At 34.0% G+C, this 17,850-nt stretch overlaps 6 protein-coding genes and 1 non-coding gene across 7 annotated transcripts; 4 read left to right on the forward strand and 3 right to left on the reverse strand. All coding sequences in view use genetic code 12, as the record gives it.

The window, feature by feature from the left end:
- Positions 1–1,650: 1,650 nt before the first annotated feature.
- CTRG_02601 (uncharacterized protein) lies at positions 1,651–2,649 on the reverse strand (the record flags this gene model as incomplete). Its single annotated transcript, XM_002548258.1, has 1 exon — positions 1,651–2,649. One exon carries the CDS (start codon positions 2,647–2,649, stop codon positions 1,651–1,653), a length of 999 nt encoding a protein of 332 aa, XP_002548304.1.
- Positions 2,650–3,653: 1,004 nt separating this feature from the next.
- Positions 3,654–3,738, reverse strand: CTRG_06433. Its single transcript has one exon. It is a non-coding gene; the product is annotated as a tRNA-Lys (tRNA).
- Positions 3,739–4,371: 633 nt separating this feature from the next.
- On the forward strand, positions 4,372–6,342 carry BMT7 (Bmt7p; the record flags this gene model as incomplete). Its single annotated transcript, XM_002548259.1, has 1 exon — positions 4,372–6,342. The coding sequence occupies one exon, from the start codon at positions 4,372–4,374 to the stop codon at positions 6,340–6,342; it is 1,971 nt and encodes a 656-aa protein (XP_002548305.1).
- Positions 6,343–6,670: 328 nt separating this feature from the next.
- CTRG_02603 (uncharacterized protein) lies at positions 6,671–8,614 on the forward strand (the record flags this gene model as incomplete). Its single annotated transcript, XM_002548260.1, has 1 exon — positions 6,671–8,614. One exon carries the CDS (start codon positions 6,671–6,673, stop codon positions 8,612–8,614), a length of 1,944 nt encoding a protein of 647 aa, XP_002548306.1.
- A 210-nt stretch (positions 8,615–8,824) lies between these two features.
- CTRG_02604 (ESCRT-I subunit protein) lies at positions 8,825–9,433 on the forward strand (the record flags this gene model as incomplete). The annotated part of the gene is made up of 1 exon (XM_002548261.1): positions 8,825–9,433. One exon carries the CDS (start codon positions 8,825–8,827, stop codon positions 9,431–9,433), a length of 609 nt encoding a protein of 202 aa, XP_002548307.1.
- A 1,371-nt stretch (positions 9,434–10,804) lies between these two features.
- On the forward strand, positions 10,805–12,514 carry NDE1 (NADH-ubiquinone reductase (H(+)-translocating); the record flags this gene model as incomplete). Its single annotated transcript, XM_002548262.1, has 1 exon — positions 10,805–12,514. One exon carries the CDS (start codon positions 10,805–10,807, stop codon positions 12,512–12,514), a length of 1,710 nt encoding a protein of 569 aa, XP_002548308.1.
- A 294-nt stretch (positions 12,515–12,808) lies between these two features.
- CTRG_02606 (pleiotropic drug resistance family ABC transporter) lies at positions 12,809–17,305 on the reverse strand (the record flags this gene model as incomplete). The annotated part of the gene is made up of 1 exon (XM_002548263.1): positions 12,809–17,305. One exon carries the CDS (start codon positions 17,303–17,305, stop codon positions 12,809–12,811), a length of 4,497 nt encoding a protein of 1,498 aa, XP_002548309.1.
- Between the last annotated feature and the right edge of the window lie 545 nt (positions 17,306–17,850).

Consider the following 17,850-nt stretch of genomic DNA (forward strand, 5'->3'; position numbering starts at 1 on the left):
CAAATCTACCTACAGTCCACCCCTTTGGAGAATGAAGTATAGTCTGGATTTTTATACCGATACAGTATAGTTTCGTTAATTGCCGCTGATGTATATTTGTTACTATTTTATATATAAAGATAGTCTATAAGAAGATTCATAGTATTCCACGATATTGTTTATCGATATTGTTGTGGTTTCCACTTTTTTCAAATAACAAAAATATGATCAAAGCTATTATTTGAAGTACCAGTCAATTGATTTCGTTGCGAAATTTTGGAAGAACAGGAGTATTTATAAAGTTGCGAAAGACTTTTGAAAATAACCTAAAGTGAGAACCCCCGATGTTCTTTTTAGTTTGCTGAAAACTTCATTATGTTGCTGAAAAATAGTAACATTATAAGGTTGCCCAAAAGTTGCCAAAAGGTGGAAAATAAGAAACTTCATTAATTTTACAGAAATTTCCAAAAATGCGACGACAGGAAATTATTCTCCTTATTCTATAAACTAAAGTAATTTCATAAAGTTGCACATGTTTTGCTAGATCTATTGGTTCTAGCTTGATTCTTATTGCTTAAACAACATGATGTTATTTATATCACCCTTTAATACTACCATACTCACTCCTGAACGGATTGGCTAACAATTAGTGGACTTATCTATCCATCCTTACTCTTCAAAAATCAAAGTATCTTTTTTTTATCGGGAATTATGGTTTTCCTAAATAACTCAATAATTACGATATCCAGACCGGTAAAAATGTATTCATTAGAATATTCATATATATATTGACACATATATACTATTATTATATTTATTTTCTAACTTTTAGACCATCTAGTATTCCCAAAGGGGTTCATCAGGAATTCGATTGATTTATTCCCGTGAAATTCAAATAGGTTCACGCACGAAAAAATTTCAAAATTTGACTTGAATCTCTTCTCCCCATACAAAATTCAACTGATGGCATATTTTCAGTGGTACCAGTATGATATCATCAATTTGCTGTCACTTGAATCTATTGTGGAAGTCATCAAAGGTGAATACATTCGTCTAGTATTGTTCAAATATCCTTAAAGGTATTAATAGTGCTAAATTTGCACATTTGTATCATTACAGCATTTCTGTAATTTATTTCAATTTTTTTTGAATCTTGCGTTTTTTTCGCCGTAATTGTCGACTAAAATTAAAAAATTATCGACCAGTTTACGTCGAGGGATAAATTTCCAAGGAACATCCCTTGATATTTTCACCTTTGAGACCCAATTTCTGCAAATTACTAGAAATCAGAGGCAAAACTCCATCAATTGAAATTATAACTACATAATACTATTACTAATGCGGTACTGTATTAATCACATATAGAATTCAACCGTAATTGTTATTGTAGTATGTTTACTGCTATTAATTCTATTTGAACCATACATTTTTAGTATGAACATTTTTTGCGCACAAGTTTCAAAAATACAGACCGCCTTAATATGAACTTTTCTTTGCAAATAGTGCAAATAATTTTGACTCATTGATCTGAAAATTATGCTCACACTAGTACAAAATAAAATTGCAACGACTGTACTTAAATAACTTGTACCATACGACGTTAAAATTTAGCTTCCACTAAAAAAAAAATAAGAATCGGTCGTGTTTATTATTCAGGAACTATATCATTTGTTACATATAAGGTTCTGTTTCTTTATCGAGATAAGCCCATAACCTATCACCAATAGCATCAGATTTCAAGTCTTCTCTAATGTGAGCTGGATTACCAAATGAGATGGCATGAGTACCATCCTTAACGTCGGGAGAAAGTGCAGCATACAATTCAGTATAAGCACCGTATCTTCTTGGTGATAACAACCAGGATAAAACTGCTCTTTCAACTGGATTTAAGTGTCTTTGTAATTCCGTGTCTAAATAACCAGGACAAATGGATGAACTAATAACATTAGGGTTACCATGTTTTCTTGACCAAGTTCTTGCTTGAATAATATTACCAGCTTTACTTTGACCATAAAGAGTAACTTGAAGATTCTTGGAAAACTTCAAGTTGTCAAATTTAATATTCTCCCAAAATATACCACCTTGTGGGCAAGCCATATAAGCAGTAGAAGCAACCCAGACAATTCTGCTCAAACCTGCAGGATTTGTTTCACTTGTTTTAATAAATAATGGATCTAACAATCTTTGTAGTAAGTGAGGACCTAAAACATTAGTACCCCATTGTAATTCATAACCTTGTTTGGTTTCGGATCCAACAGGTGGAGTCATAACACCAGCATTATGGATAATGATATCCAAACGGTTTTCCAACTTCAAGAACTCTTCAACAGCTGGTTTTATACTAGTTAAATCACTTAAATCAATTTGGATAAATTTTATTTCTCTATTGGTGACATTATACTCTTTAGCTATTTCCAATTGAATCTTCTTAATGGCTTCCAAAGTCTTTTCTTTATTTCTGGAAAAGATGTAAAGTCTGGATTTGGTTGATCCAGCCAAAGATTTGACAGTTTCATAACCGACACCAGTATTACCACCAGTAACAATTACAACTTTATCTTTCAATTCAGGGTACAGGGATTCAGTATATTTTGGCTTGCCTGGCCAAAAACCATGAAGCATTTGTTTCCAATCAGCGCAGGATCTCCAAGGAACAGTAGGGTAGGACATTGTTTAATGATGATGATATGATGGTAGTATTGCAAAAATTTAATCAATGAATGAAATGTGCCAAATTAAACTCCTTTTGTAGTTCATTCTATGTTACAAGATGCGGTTAGTGGAACTTATCGGGTAACGGATGATAAAAAATAAAAATAAAAATTAAAGCGAGAGATGCGAAAAACACTGCCGATTGTTTCTAGAAGATAATATTACACTACACACGACCTTCTCTTTCTCGGATTTATGCCACATGTAGTAATCAAACGTACAGCAATAATTAAAACTCATAATAGAATTGATTGTGTTTGACATCTGTTCGGGCGAATTACACAAGAATTCAAATTCGGAGACAGAAAAAAAAAAAGAAAAGGCAAATTCTTACTCGGGCGAGTTGATTCAGGATTTCTATTTTTTTTTTCTCATTTATTGAATCAATTACTGCAAAATTTTGTCAGAATTTAAGACAAAAAAAATCGGAATGGTATCAACTTCAATTATCATCTGAAAAAAGTTTGAGTCTTTTTGTTATTGTCAACGTAGGTAGTGAGCTGTACAGAACAAGAAAATTGAAGAAATACGGTATACGTGTGATGAAAATTTCAGTATCAAATCACGTGAATTCACCCATAACATTCACTGTGAGCAATGATTCAACATATGAAAAACTCCTAAACCTGTAACTTTAGATTTACTAAGGATAGGTTTCCAACAAAGGTGTCATAATATTACTACTGATTATTACTATAGCTTTACTGAGTTGCCTTTCGTCACAGCATAGTTGCAAAAAAAGTTGTAAACTCGGTGCGATCATCGTGGGATAATCTACTCATTAGTTTTCCGTTATGATAAGTTTTGTGGATGTTTTTAAAACAGACATAAACTTGTTGTAGACTACTTTATTAATACAAATTGGCATCATTCTAACATAAATTGTACCAAAAATGGACTAAGATGAATATGTATAGACATCTCGAGTTCGTATTATGAACAAAAAAAATTGTTAAAAGAAAAGCCCAACGCGGGGCTCGAACCCGCAACCTTTTGATGACTAGTATTTCTAAGAGTCAAATGCTCTACCGATTGAGCTAGCCAGGCTTTCTTGTTGTTTCTAGAAAATCACGACAAAACCGAGCCTAGTAAGTAACTGTATTTTCCATAATCAAGATATCGTGTGACTACAAGAAGACTGGCTGCCCTCTTAATCCCAGATGATCAAGAAAGTAATTGGTATTTCAATGTGCTAAAATAAATTATTAACTGACTGCATCTTACTCATGAGGACATTAATTAAGAAATATCATCTTTAATTTAAAGTCTGCAAGTAGAAAAGTACAATTATTACAGGTGATTATACCCGTTTTATGCCTTACCGTTGTCTCTGGTAGTAAAACGTTTTTCCTGAATGTACAAAAAAGTGTTATTGAAATAAATGGGAAAAACTGAAAATGACAAGCTGGTATGAGAACTTGCATGATATTGCATCGGTATCAAAATGAAATGTCAACATGTGTTTCTTTGGAGAGAAATAAATATTATAATTAAACTTTTAAAGATCAACAGAATAGAACAGTAAAGAAAACGAAAGAAAAATCAAAAAAATTAAAAAAACAACAACAATAACAAAGAAACAGAACTTTATACCTGTGTTTTATTACCATTCCATGGTGATTTTTTTTTTTTGTTTAATTTAATTTGTATTTCACAAAAAAATTCATTCAGTTAATAAAGATGATTGAACGAATAAAGGTCATGGTACTAAAACTAAGCGAAAGATGGTTATCTTGGTTAAGAAAATTAAAAACCACAAAGGTGAGTTTAAGTGTTTTTATTTCAGTTGTTTTTTTAATGATTTTATCATTTGTAATTGGAGTTACTTATTACTTGAATGATTTAGATCGATTGGAAGTGATTACAACTATGTACAAACCACAAAGTAATGATATGAAAATATCAGGTGAAATGACTGTAAAATATATGAAAAAGTTACTTAGAATTAATAAATATAATATATTTGAAAGTTTCCCACTTTCAAGTAAATATCTTGATGAAATTAAGATTAACAGTCTGCCAATGAAGTTACAAACGTTTGGTGATTTTTATGCTACCAAATCGGTATGCAATGATTTGAAGGCTGAAAAAGATATTTACGTTTCCAATGAAAAACACGTCACCTTTGACTTACTGGTATTTTTAAGAAAACTTCACTCGATACAATCATATTCTGAGTTGATAAAACTGGCACAGAAACATTTTGACCCATTCTTGGAAGAAAAGACTTGGAATGATTTGGATTCAACAAGTGATTCGAAAATACTATCTGGTAATGGAGAAGAAAAGAAATGGTTACGATTTGGTGGTTCATCAGTTTGGTTACCAGAATATAATATTCATTATATGGTTAGTAGGGTATTGTATTCACCAAGTGAAATACCAAATCAGTCATTTGCTAGTTTCTTGTATATCCAGATATTTGATTCGAATTGGAACGAATTACCTGATGGGACTACTTTAGAATTTCCATTTGAAGAAGTTGTCCCAATAGACACATCCAGAATTCAAGGATTATTTCATGGAACAAGAATTGAAAGATTTTTAAATTTCAAGAAAACAAGTTTCCCATATGTCTTGCCAATTCCTTTTGATTATGAATTAGAACCATACTCCAACAGGTATTATTTTGGTCCAGAAGATCCTCGAGTGTCAATCCGTCGTAACTCGTTAGGTTTCATTGAACCAATAATTGTATTCAACATGAAAACTTTCAACTTAACTAAAAGAGTTATGCATTTATATCTACCATTTTCAGATGATTTGAAAATTTTGAAAAAAAGAAAAATGAAGTTTGCCCATATTGAAAAAAATTGGATACCGTTAATGGGGAATTTATCAGAATCTCAGAATACAATGAAATTTGTTTATTCATTTGAACCATTAGAAGTTTTAGAATGTAGTATCTATTCAGGGTTTTGTAGTATATTACAAAAATCCGAAAAAGAAGATTATAATTATTTTGGAGATTTAAGAGGTGGTACCCAATTGATCCAATTGCCAATATTTTCATCTCAACTAATTCCTGATTCTTTGTCTTCTATATTTAAACTTCCTGAAAACCGAAAAGTCTATGTGGGATGGGCAAGAACACATTTAAATGATTGTGGATGTGGTGATTCAATGTATCGACCCAATTTCATTCTTCTAATTGAAGATTATACTATTGTCGACAAGAAGTACTCCTATAGAATAAGTGACATTTCTGGGTATTTTGATTTTAATGCCGAAATAGTACCATGGTATCCAGATGAAACCAAAGGTATAGTTCCTGGTATTTCAGGAGAATGTCTGGGTAGAAATGTTCTAACCCCGAATTCGATAGCATATTGGGAAATAGAATCGGTAACCCAGAATGACAAAAAATACACCAAACAAGATTTGAAATATAATAAATTCGAAGGAAATAGAAACAGTTTTCAGTTTGTTGATCGTATGGGTGTAACATTATCATCAGGGGATAGAGATGTTAGAATAGTTCATGTTAAAGGATTATTAGATTATATTTTAAAACTACCAAGTTTATTTGATACAAATGTCACATCTACACTGGTAGATAATGTCAACCTTACCAATGTTCAATGTGCTAAATTAGAAAGTGAGAAATATTGCCGCATTTATGCCATAGATCATGATGCGGTTATTCTATAGTTGATATTCTTTGATAAATACATACATTACCGAGATTATTTCATGCCGTGCGATGGCTGTTACCGCGACTGCCCGAGTCCACGCGTCTGCGAGTGTGTAATGAAATTTTTTCTATGGTTAGCATTCGGTTTGCCCCACCATCAATAACCGAGAATATGCCAAATCGGTAAAATTAAGCTGCGAAAAATTTTTTCAAAAGGGAACAGGATTACATCCTTTTAGCAATTTTAGAACGTTACACAAGATTTATCACCATTGATATAAATACAACATGAGATTTCCTCTATCATAATAAGGTCCTTATTTTAAATCAATCAACATACAAACAATGTGTGAGAGTGAAAAGAATTCAATTGAACTAAACCAACAAGATTTATCAACAACAACCTCATCAACTTTATCATCTCATATTACTACTACTGATAATGATAATGATGATGATGATGACGTTTTGGAATTCACAGTATCAAACTACGAAAAACAACAAGAAAAGACTGGCTCGCAATCAAGACGAAGCTCTGTTTCTAAGAAATCATTAGAAGTTATTAGAAAACACATCACAGGAGAATCAAACTATAAATCTACTGAGAATCATGACTACTCTATCCACCACATCTATGGAGATTTACCTCAAGAAGAAATTCAAATTCAGCGTACCCAGACAAGAAACACTATTTTATCTAAATTAGAAAGTAGAATAGAAAATGAATGTGACAATCTTGATCTTAGTACAACCATTCAAGATATAGATGTTCCTATTACTCAACATGGAGAAGAATTTAATAAAATCGATCCAGAATTAATCACTTGGAATGGTTCTAATGATCCAGAAGATCCACGTAACTGGCCTTTTAAAACAAAAATGATTCTTCTTGGGTTTGTATCGTTATACGCATTTGTTGCTCCCATGTCTTCTTCAATGTTATCTCCAGCAATGACATTTATTGCAGAAGATTTTCATATCACATCACCAATTCTCAAATCCATGGTGGTATCTATTCAAATCTTAGCATGGGCATTTGGTCCATTAATAATTGCCCCATTATCAGAACATGATTATATTGGACGTAAATTAATTCTTGATATTTCCTGTTGGATGTCATTTTTTTTTAATCTTGGATGCGCCTTTTCACAAACCACTGCTCAAATGATGGTATGTCGATTCATTGGTGGATTATTTGGATGTGTACCTATGAATGTTTGTGCTGGTGTTATATCTGATATGTTTGATGCAAAATCAAGAAATGCAGCATTGGCTTCATATTCATTGGTTCCACTTTTAGGACCAGTTATTGCTCCTTTGATTTCTGGTTTTATTGTTGATCATAAACAATGGAGATGGACATTCTATGTCTTGTCAATATTTAATGGGTTTGTTGCCGTTAGTGCAACAATTTTCTTTAAAGAAACTTATTCACCAACTTTACTTAAAAGAAAAGCGAACAAACTTAGAAAAGAAACAGGTAACAACAATTTACACACAATTTATGAGATTGCTGATGGGGAAAGTAAATTAGGCAAGATTTGGCTTTGTATGGTTAGACCGGTTAAATTATTATTTACCCATCCAATGATTGTCGGATTAGGTTCATTCATGGCTTTCACTTATGGATTTATGTATCTTATGATTGTTACATTTCCAGAAATTTTTGGAGAACAGTATGGATACAGCAAAAGTACAACTGGATTAATGTATATTCCAATGGGTGTTGGTTTCATATTGGGGGTTTTATTTTGGACTTATCTTGTTGGTAAAGTTTATCGCCATTTAACTGCCAAGAACAATGGTGTTGCTAAACCTGAATTCAGATTACCATGTTTAATTGCATCCTCGATATTTATCCCAGTTGGTTTGATTTGGTTTGGATGGTCAGCAGAACGTAAACTTCATTGGATAATGCCAGGAATTGGAAGTGCCATATTTGCCATGGGGTTGGTCTGCGTTTTTCAAACCATTCAAAATTACTTGATTGATATGAATGTAAGATATGCAGCCAGTTCAGTTGCCGCTGCTGCTTTATTCAGATCATTATTTGGGTTCACTTTCCCACTTTTTGCTAATAAAATGTATCATGCATTAGGATATGGCTGGGCCAATACTATGTGTGCATTCATTGGGATTTTACTTGGTGTTCCATTCCCAATTTTCTGTTATTTATATGGGGAAAAGATCAGACAATGGGCTGACAGAAGAATAGAATCCAAACAAATCAGACGTGATCAAAAGAACTTGGAAAAGTTGAAAAGAAAGAATGCCACTGATATTGTATAAAAGTGGTGTTAGATTATTTATTTATAGAAGACTTAATATATTAATTCGTAATTATGGATTGGTATTTGACGGCGTGTACACGACCTCTAGTGATATTTTTTTCTTTTTCCCTCCTTTGATAAGTATTCTAATATTTTTTTTTTTTGGCCACAGAATGGCAACAGATCACATTCACTATTACGACGACAACAAAAAACAACCACCAGTATAATGACGGATATCCATCTTGATCAGACACGGCAAAAGATACCGCAACCAGTTAAACAATTGACCTTTGATGAATTAAAAGCATTTCCTTTACCAAAAGCAGTAGAAACATTACCCACCTCGTATTTACAAGATTTCTCAGACAACAAACAACTACTACAAGGGTATATTAGACAACTTGAGGCTTACTCAACTAAACAACAGGAAGTTGTCAGGACTTTGCAACAAGCGGATGATATTTTAGAGAATGTGGTATACAGTCAATTGATCAAGGATTATGAAAAAGTGATTGACAAGATCAATCAGCAGATCAAGAGTATAAATATAATCTATCAAGAGTTTATCAATCTTGAAACGTATCAATACCAGTTATTGTCGTCCAATTTCAATCAGGATAACTTGAAAGCAAAGTTTAAAAAACTCATTGAAGAGAACAACCAAGAAAGTTTAGACATTGTCAAAAATTTTAATGACAGATCGCACGGCAGCGAAATATCCGATGAAAGTTTTGGTACTATGATTGAAAATTTTAAGAACAGCCGGAAGTTGTATCATTTTAGAAAGGAGAAATTGAATCGTTGGGAAGAAGAAAGAGTCAGTGGGTTTTTATAATGAAATAAACATATACCAATTCTTGAGTGTGCTTTAATGGGTCTGTGTCAGAGATATCGGTTCTGTCAATTCATGATTGGTTGATGAAATAGATGCAAAAAGATGACCTTGGTTCGGTATTGGGAAATTCAATTCTTTCTCTTTTTGTTTCATCTGCACATTAAAAATAGATTGAAATGAGAGAAAAAAATTTTTCTTTTTTTTTTTCCTATCGTTTGAGTTGCATTTTAAGGTCACTAAAAAATTTTCCTTAGGTCAAGTGTACAAAAAGTGTTAGCACGACAACCAAGAAAGTATAAATGAAGAAAAGAACAAGTAGTTGTGAAATTGATCCGAGTGAATTATCTTTTTCTTGTTTCTCATTGGTTTGCAATGGTGAAGATATGAATAGAATTGTATAGATTGTTCTCCTGTGTCCCTTTGTGAAAGTGGAGAACCGTTTTGATTAAGGTTGCGGTGAATATAATAATAACAGTATATACACACATACACACAATCATGAACGCTGGTGTGCGCAACATCCGCGTTAAAAAAAAAGTGCAATCTCTTGCATTAATTTCTTCGCTTCGATTCTTCCAGGTTCTTTTCCATCATGGATCAGAATTGGACACTGAATATCCGAGATGTTTTCCAACGAGTGGAGTATACATGTGGAGTAACAGGTACCCCCCATTGACGACATTCTTCTTGATTCTCTTAGAGGTGCCCAGTTAATGTCTCTCTCTGTGTCCCCCATCGCTAGGTTTGACCAATTTATCTGCATGAGTTGATAATTTCACTCCCCTCTTTATACTGTGTAATAAACCGGACTTTAGGTGTCCATGAAGTAAAGTAAATTTTTGACTTCTCACTGCGACAGAAGTTCAAATCTGTGTTGTGCTGTGCATGGGCATTGTGCCGGACTTTTTTTTTTTTGGCTGGTGTTTAGTTTAGTTCGAGAAAATGTCGCATTGAATTGGCGCCGTGACTGGTGGTAGTCGCTGTCGTAGTTTATAGTGGGGAGAAAGAAGTAGTGGTGGTGGTGGTGGTGGTGTGGTTGTGCATTACATTCTGCATTAATTTTTTTTTTTTAAATTGCCTCATCTGGTACACAAAAATTAAAAGCGACTTTCGGGTGAAAGAATGGAAAAGGTAAAGGAAAGGGAAAGATTGTAAAGAAGTTAATTCCCTCTTTGTTAATCATCATATAAAAACTCTTATCATCTGTCCGAAATTTTTTTTTTTCTTCTTTTCTTCTTCTGTTCATTTTTTGAAATCTTTGTTTGAAGAGTTTTTCTAATTTTTCTAATATTTTTTTTTTCTTCTTTTTGTAGAAAGCAAACCATTCTTTAGGATTTTATCCTTTCCAACCTTTATCTATTCCTTATTTCAATGTTTTCAAGATCATTGGTTAATGGTGGCAGATCAATGGCTGCCACTAGATCAGTAGCCAATTCGAGATTATTGTTCAAATCCAATATTTCAAAATATTCCACTTCTGCATCAACTAAATCAAAGGGCTCTTTGATTGGTAGAATCGTTAAATACAGTTTTTACGGTACCGTTGCTTCTGTCGTTGGTACTGTTGGATTTGTTGGTTACAAGATTTTTCAAGAATCCAAACCAGTTGACCAAGTCAAACAAACTCCATTCTTCCCAAATGGTGAAAAAAAGAAAACTTTGGTCATTTTGGGTTCTGGTTGGGGTTCCATTTCTTTGTTGAAAAACTTGGATACCACCTTGTATAACGTTGTCATTGTCTCCCCAAGAAACTATTTCCTTTTCACTCCATTATTGCCTTCTGTCCCAACTGGTACCGTTGAATTGAGATCCATCATTGAACCTGTTAGAACCGTTACTAGAAGAACCCCTGGTCAAGTTATCTATCTTGAAGCTGAAGCTACCAGCATTGATCCAAAAAAGAATGAATTGACTATTAAACAAAGTACTACTGTTGTTTCTGGTCATTCTGGTAAAGACACTTCCTCCGCTAAATCCACTGTTTCTGAATACACCGGTGTTGAAGAAATCACCACCACTTTAAACTATGATTACTTGGTTGTTGGTGTTGGTGCCCAACCATCCACTTTTGGTATTCCAGGTGTTGCTGAAAACTCTACTTTCTTGAAAGAAGTCAGTGACGCTACTGCTATTAGAAAGAAGTTGATGGATGTTATTGAAGCTGCTAACATTTTACCAAAAGGTGATCCAGAAAGAAAGAGATTGTTGTCTGTTGTTGTCTGTGGTGGTGGTCCAACTGGTGTTGAAGCTGCTGGTGAAATCCAAGATTACATTGACCAAGATTTGAAGAAATGGGTTCCAGAAGTTGCCGATGAACTTACCGTTACCTTAGTTGAAGCTTTGCCAAATGTTTTGAACACTTTCAACAAGAAATTGATTGAATATACCAAAGAAGTTTTCAAGAGCACTAACATTAACTTGATGACCAATACCATGATTAAAAAAGTTGACGGTAAAGAAGTCATTGCTAACCACAAGAATGCAGACGGATCCACTGAAACCATCCAAATTCCTTATGGTCTTTTGATTTGGGCTACCGGTAATGCTCCAAGAAACTTCACTCATGATTTGATTTCTAAAGTTGATGCTCAAAAGAATGCCAGAAGAGGTTTATTGGTTGATCAACATTTGAAAGTCGATGGTACTGATAACATTTATGCCTTGGGTGACTGTACTTTTACCAAATACCCACCAACTGCTCAAGTTGCTTTCCAAGAAGGTGAATACTTGGCCAACTATTTTGATAAATTACACCAAGTTGAATCTTTGAAATACACTATTGGTCGTGCTACTGAACAAGATAACGTTCCAACTTTAAGCAAGAAATTGGCTAGATTGGAAAAGAACTTGCCACATTTCATTTACAATTATCAAGGTTCATTGGCTTACATTGGTTCTGAAAAGGCTGTTGCTGATTTGGTCTGGGGTGATTGGTCAAACATTAGTGCTGGTGGTAGTTTGACTTTCTTATTCTGGAGATCTGCTTATATTTACATGTGTTTATCTGTTAAGAACCAAGTGCTAGTTGTTTTGGATTGGGCTAAAGTTTACTTATTTGGTAGAGATGTCTCCAAGGATTAGAGATAACTAATTATCCATACATTTTTTTATTGATTTACATTTGTTAATTCTTTTCTTTTGTTTATATTTTTTACCTGTAGAATATTTTGTTTCAATCTTATATACACATATATAATAAGAACAAACAATCCTGTTTTAATAATACATATTCTTATACATTTTGAAAAATTATCGAAATTCATTCTTCAATCGAATTAAAATTAAATGGTATAATATATATATATATATATATATATATGTATAAAACGACTATCTATCTCAATAAATTAAATTATATATAAAAACGAAAAACGTCTATTTTTTATGTTTCTTTTCACGGGTACCTTTTGGAACTCTAGCCCACCAGTAGAAGAACACTGTAAGACAAATATTAATAGCAATGAAAGCAACAAAAATACCAAAATTTCTCCATCTTTCACTATAAATAGCATTAACTGAAGTCAAGAAAGAATTAGTACTACGCATTTGACAGAATGAACAAGATCCATCACTGTTATCCAAAAAGTAACCACCTGCTGCTTGAGCATATGGACCCAAGAAATTATCACAAGTTTGACCCAGAGGTGGTTGAACTGTAACATATTCATAAGATGAACAAGTCACTTCAGTATTAGCTAAACCAGTAGAAAGAAGACCTTGAACCAAATAAGTGAATGGATTACATCTGTACATGAAAATCCAGAATCCTGGTAATGCATCCTTGGTTGCCAAAATACCACAGAAATTCAAACACATAGTAAATAACAAAGTGGCCAAATTAGCAGCATTATCAGCAAGTTCATTGAATGACATACATAATTGACCCATGGTTGATGTGTAAACAAAGAAACCAGTAAGGAACATCCACATAAGAACACCACGTTGATCAACTGCATCAGTAGGTTCTGCATTACGGTATAAACCAACAGGATAATACCAACAGAAGAATGAAATAGTACCAACAACTGTCATATATGGAATTTCAGAACTAATTTGGGCAGTGATAAATGCAAACCAACTAAATGTACGGGATGGTGCTTCTCTAACTTCATAAATATCTCTTTGTTTGACAAAAACTGGTAACATTTGTTGCACCAAAGTATTGAATGGAATGAAATACATGAAAATAGCAAACATTTGATTTTGAAGACCTTGTAACGAGTTTGTGGCTTTGAAGAACGAGAACCCATTGAATAAAGCAGATGAAATAGCCAAGAACAATTTGGAATAGATATAGCCTGGAGATCTCCAATCTTGAACAATTGTTCTCCAAGTAACCAATAAATATTGTTTCCAAATTGGAGCAGCATACTTAAATTTAGCTTCTGGATCTTCATCTCTTGGTAATTTAACCAATTCAGTTTCCATACGGGTGATTTCATCGTGAACTGCTCTATATTCGTCAGAATTTCTCCAAACTTCAAAATAGTCTTGCTTAGCATGAGAACCTGGGGCAGCACCAACAACTTCCAACATCCATTCTGCTGGATTAGCTTCTTTTGGACATGGATCAGCTCCGTATTTTTCAAAATAATCAATCATAGTTTGACAGTTTCTACCCAAGTCACCAAAGTAAGCGGTTCTACCACCCTTTTGCAAAAACAACAATCTATCGAATTCAGCCATAATAAGTGCGGAAGGTTGATGGATGGTACACAAGATAGCTTGTCCATGATCAGCTAATTTTCTCATCAATTTACAAATAGACCAGGCAGTTTGGGAATCTAAACCAGAAGTTGGTTCATCCAAAAACAACAACAATTTAGGCTTGGCAACTAATTCAACACCAATGGTTAATCTCTTTCTTTGTTCAACATTCAAACCTTCACCGGCAACACCAACCAATGCATCAGCATAGTCAGTCATTTCTAACAAATCAATCACATAATCAACATATTCATCTTTTTCTTTCTTGGATATTTTACTTGATTGTCTCAAGTAAGCAGAAAATCTCAAAGCTTCTCTAACAGTGGATGTTTCCAAATGAATATCTTGTTGTTGCACATAACCGATAGATCTTTGGAATGAAGAATCCAAAGCATGTCCATTAACCATTCTTTCACCATCAGTAATAACACCAGTAGTGACTCTCTCAGACAAACAATTCAACAAAGTGGTTTTACCAGCACCAGATGCACCCATCAATGCAGTAATTTGTCCAGGTTTAACCCAACCATCAACATGGTCTAAAATGACTCTATCTTCTTTCTTAATCTTGACTTGATATGTCAAATTCTTCCAAAAGAAAATTTCCCTATTGCTTGGTATTTCATCACTGCCCATGGAACCCTTTTCACTCATACGTTCACTATTAGAAGCTTCTGCCACATCTTGGAAATTGACTTTTTCAACAACATTACCGGTTTCAATATCTTTGCTTTTGTCAGCGGCTGCCTTTCTTCTCTTCTTCAATGAACCTCTAAGGAACAAAACAATTTCACCCTTTTGCATGGCACCTTTGTTAAATTCAGTCAAAAAGATATAAATACCCAAAAAGAAAACAGCAAAAGCAATGGTGATACCCAAGTTTCTCCATTTATGGGAGTTGTAATATCTATAAGCCTGAGCCAAATAATCAGTACCATTAACAATGCTGCTTCCTGGAGTAGAACCAACTGCAGAACAAGCTCTGTTTTCACGTGGAATAGACTCGTAGGCACCACCGGATGGAATATAAGTTGAACACTCAAACTCACGATCGTGGAATTCATTAACCATAAGTGATTCAAACACATAACCAACTGGATTGATGTAATTGATCCATCTAGACCAGCCCAACATATTTGGAGTTGGAATAACAAAACCGGTGTAAATAATCATAGCTAACAACAAAACAGTGGCTGGAGTCATGGCACCTGCAAGTGAGGTGGAAACAGCACCAATTGATCTGAACAAATGAGACATGACTAAAGTACACCAACCACACATTAACCAGTAGAAGAAGAATCTACCTGCATTTCTTCTAAAGTTAACCATAAAGTAAAAAATAAGATTGAAAGCCAAGGACATCACTAATTTAACTGGCAACTCACTAATGATACTTGCCAAAGCATCAGCAGATGGTCGATAAAGAGCATATTTTTTATGCTTTTCAACAATTGGTCTGGCTTCGAAAAGTGACATAATTTCCAAAAGCGAAGCAAAAGCATTGAACAAAACAGCAAAGAACATAGATGCCCCTCTATAATAAAACGAACCGGTTGTTTGTGGAAGATTGTAAAACACAGATGATAAAATTAAACCCATAACACATTGACCAAAAACAGAAAATATGGGAATAGATGGATCTCCCTTCATACGAAGGAAATTTCTCGCAACACCATATCTAACTTGCATATAAAATGAAACAGTGTATGGAGAACCAGGACGAATGTGATTGGATTGTCTTGCAACGTGAGAATCATGGTAGATTTCTTTGGTATTTAATTTTTCACATTCTACAAAATAGTTGTCAATGTCTTTGATCAATTCTGCATATTCTGGAGAGTTTTTCCAATATGCTTCAAATTCTTGAGGAGTTCTTGGAACTTTATCTTCATACCCTGGCAATGGTTCTCTTTCAGCTGGATTAGTTAAAGAAGTCAAATAATCAGCGGTGGTTTGTCTTTGTGGACATTTGTAACCCATTTTGAGGAAGAATTCTTTAGCTTTGCTTGCTTTACCAAAGAAAATTTGGTAACCTTCATACAAAACGACAACATTGTCAAACAAGTCATAAGCATCTTGGGAACATTGGTAAATAGCAATCAATGGGGTACTTTCCAAAATAGCAGCAGAAGTTTTCAATGCTCTGATGAATTCCAAGGCGGTGGCAGCATCCAAACCTCTAGTAGCATTATCCCAACATTGGATATTAGCACCACTTAAGGATGCTTCAGCAATGGATACTCTCTTTCTTTCACCACCAGAAACACCTCTGACAAAATCATTACCAACGCTGGTATTTCTTGTGTGTGATAAACCATAAGTGGCCATATAAACACTAGCCATGTGTTTAGCGTATGTTTCTCTGTCAATTCCTTCACCTCTATTTTGAGGAGTTCTTAATCTAGCTGCAAACTCTAAAGTATCACCAACAGTTAAATGTGGGAAATGGATATCGGTTTCGGCAGAATAGATGACATCACCGTGGTAATGTTTTTTGATATCATCTTGGGTTAACCCATCGTATGTAATTTTGGATTCTTTACCAATGTGGAACCCATAAGTTTGTGCAGCAATGGTTTTCAATAATGTAGAACAACCGGCCCCTGGTCTACCCAAGACAACCGTAAGTTCACCTGGCTTCATAATAGCATCCATAGGTTTTAAAATATTAAAACATCTTGACTCGTCTTCTTTTTGGAAAAATCTGATACCTTCAACAATGGCTTTCCAAAGACCGTTTGTGACAGTTGGTTGATAATCGGAATCATTAGCCACACCATATGCTCTGAGATCTCTATAAGCAATCCCCAATTTCGATGGTTTATAATAATCTGGATCGGAATCAACCAATTTTCTCATGTTCTTAACCCAAAATTTTGCGTTAAACTTGTCTGAATCAGGATTTAATTGTTCATTTATTTCTTCTTCAGCAAACGGCGATACCCCTGGGACTTCAGACATGTGACTTAAATACTTCATTAACCCAGCAGAAGAATCATCTTTGAATGAATTATGAGACAAAGTTCTTGCTAAATTCTGGATATCTTCAGTTGCATGAGCATCAAAACCATGATACTCATTAATGGAGTGGTTTTCTGATGAAGAATCTCTATTATCTTCAAGTTGATCCCACTCCCTTTGACTCGATGTTTTGGAATCTGACATCGTGGATTAGTCTATAAGATTGTAATTATAACTATAGTAGCAAATAATATTAGTTAGTTAAACAGAATAATTAAGAAACTAAAAACCAAAAAAAAAAAAAATTATAAAATCAACGAATGTAATCCCTCTGTTCGGGAAACTAATTTTATATTTATACTGAAACGTAATGTAATACCAATCAAGAAATTGCTTTTTAATCATTTCTATTTCTATTTTTTTTTCACAATAACACATCGGAAATTTTTATCCTCACGGGTAAAACTGAGCAAAGTAAAAATTGTTAGTTGAAAAAATTATCCTACCCGAAATTATTAATAGTGGTGCGGAGATAACTAGCCATGCGCAAAGGCTTTCGTCCGCCGGAAGTGTTTTGATATTTCTTTTGTTTTTGTTTTTACTGTGAGTAATTTTTCAAGCGCATTTTAACCTCACACGCAGCATGTGTCCTTATATTGTTACTATATTTTGTGTCAATCGTTTGGCATGAACATTGGGGGAGGACGACGTGTTCGCCCAAAGGAACAACGACTCTCACACTCTCTCCC

Source organism: Candida tropicalis (assembly GCF_000006335.3).
Source record: "Candida tropicalis MYA-3404 genomic scaffold supercont3.3, whole genome shotgun sequence".
Classification (NCBI taxonomy): domain Eukaryota; kingdom Fungi; phylum Ascomycota; class Pichiomycetes; order Serinales; family Debaryomycetaceae; genus Candida; species Candida tropicalis.